The sequence below is a fragment of the Etheostoma cragini genome, unplaced genomic scaffold (genome assembly GCF_013103735.1).
Source record: "Etheostoma cragini isolate CJK2018 unplaced genomic scaffold, CSU_Ecrag_1.0 ScbMSFa_1589, whole genome shotgun sequence".
Classification (NCBI taxonomy): Eukaryota; Metazoa; Chordata; class Actinopteri; order Perciformes; family Percidae; genus Etheostoma; species Etheostoma cragini.
The window spans coordinates 39,596-41,414 of record NW_023265658.1 but is presented as its reverse complement, the minus strand read 5'-3'; the positions used below and the strand labels follow the sequence as shown (position 1 = coordinate 41,414).

At 36.6% G+C, this 1,819-nt stretch overlaps 2 protein-coding genes across 2 annotated transcripts in view; one reads left to right on the top strand and one right to left on the bottom strand.

Annotated features, from left to right (window-relative positions):
• LOC117940062 (spectrin beta chain, non-erythrocytic 1-like) overlaps positions 1 to 200 on the bottom strand; it is a 1,400-nt gene extending 1,200 nt beyond the window's left edge. The window contains exon 1 of the mRNA XM_034865462.1: positions 5 to 200. Within this exon, the coding sequence (XP_034721353.1) occupies positions 5 to 157 (153 nt within the window). The 5' untranslated portion in view covers positions 158 to 200. The remainder of the gene's footprint in view (positions 1 to 4) is intronic.
• A 456-nt stretch (positions 201 to 656) lies between these two features.
• The window catches only part of LOC117940061 (spectrin beta chain, non-erythrocytic 1-like), a 14,425-nt gene continuing 13,262 nt past the window's right edge, over positions 657 to 1,819 (top strand). The window contains exon 1 of the mRNA XM_034865461.1: positions 657 to 668. Coding sequence (XP_034721352.1) covers positions 657 to 668 — 12 coding nt within the window. The remainder of the gene's footprint in view (positions 669 to 1,819) is intronic.

Below are 1,819 nucleotides of genomic sequence, written 5' to 3'. Positions count from 1 at the left end.
TCACCTGGAAGCGGAGGATGATGGTCCAGATGAGTCCCAGGGTGAGGCGGTGGTTGCCGTCGACGATGTCGTGCGAGCCCATGTTCTCCAGGTGGACCCGCTGCTCCTTGAGGAACTGCAGGGCCTTGTCCACGTTCTCCAGGCAGTGGATCCTCATCCGGCCCTTGGTGGGTTTGGGCTGGAACAACAAACACGTCGGGGGTTTACTCACGACCCCCCAAATAAACCAACGAAGAAGAAAACAGCTGCGGACACAGCTGCCCGGTCTCAACCCTGACACCTTTAACTTTGACTTCTTTGCAGAGAGAACGCCAGAGGACATCTTTAATAAACAACATCTCTCTCAATGCAAACACCCAAAGAACGGGAAAATACATACAAAAAATAATAGGTTTACATTTTATTTGTTTGTTTGTTTATTTATTTGTTGTTATTTATTTGTTTTCCTCCCGTTTACCAGGAATAAGTAATTTTTTTTCAATGCATCTTCCCGTCAAAATTGAAAATTGTTGACGCTCTTTTAAATTCTTTAAACTTTTTCCAATGTTTTTGTCCCTTTTTTCAACACTTTTGCCCCCCCAGCCTGATAATTAGTCCTAATAATAGGTCTGGGGGGGGGGGGGGGGCTGATCAGTAACGAGGTGAATAATGTGACGATGTCGTCATCAGCGAGAAGAACGATGAACAGAGGATCTTTACTTCCTTCACTCCAGCGTGGAAACCGCCTCAGGATCCTCAGATTCCTCCGGCCCCCCCGGAGGAGGTCCTGCCCCACGTGACCCCCCCAGAGTTACTCAATGACTCCTTTCACAACCCTAACCCCCCCCCACCCCCCATCCTGCTCACCACTTGTGTCCGTATCTCTCACGATATATACATCATCTTTTTATCTAAAAAGCGACAAAAAAACGACAAAAAAAACACAAAAAACAACAAAAACAAAAAAATGCAACAAAAAAAGCGACAAAAGGTAAACAAAAATAAATAAAAAAATGCAACAAAAAAGTGACAAAAGAAACACACAAAACAAAAAAAACACAAAAAGTGACAAAAAACGACAAAAAACACAAAAAACAACAACAACAAAAAAATGCTACAAAAATGCAACAAAAAAGTGACAAAAAAACAAAACAAAACAAAAAAAGTGACAAAAGTGACAAAAACAAAAACACAAAAAAAAAAATGCAACAAAAAAAGCAACAAAAAATAAACAAAAGATAAAAAAAATAAAAAAAAAACGCAACAAAAAAGTGACAAAAAAACACACAAAACAAAAAAACACAAAAGTGACAAAAAACACAAAAAAACACAAAAAAGCAACAAAAACAAAAAGATGCAACAAAAAAAGGGACAAAAGAAACACACAAAACAAAAAAACACAAAAAGTGACAAAAAAATAAAAAGCAACAAAAAACGACATATACAACAAATAAAACAAAAAAAAATGAAAATACAAAAAGGAGGGAAAAAACCCACCAATAAAAAAAAGAGTGACAAAAACACAAAAAAGCAACGAAAACAAAACACAAAAAAGTGACAAATAAAACACAAAAATAAACTAAAAATAAAAACAACAAAAGCCACGAAATGTTTTTCAGTTTGGGAAATAAAATTTGCACACATCGGTTGCTTTATAAACATGTTTTGTCGCTTTATTTAATTTTTTTCTTTACTTTCTGACTTTTGTGTAATTTTTTCTGACATTTTTGTCTCTTTTGAGGACATTTGATGCGTTTTGAAGTTTTTTTTCCCGCTTTTTCAAAGATTTTGTTGCTTTTTTGGTCGGATCAACCAAGATCACAACATTCCTAGACTCCCC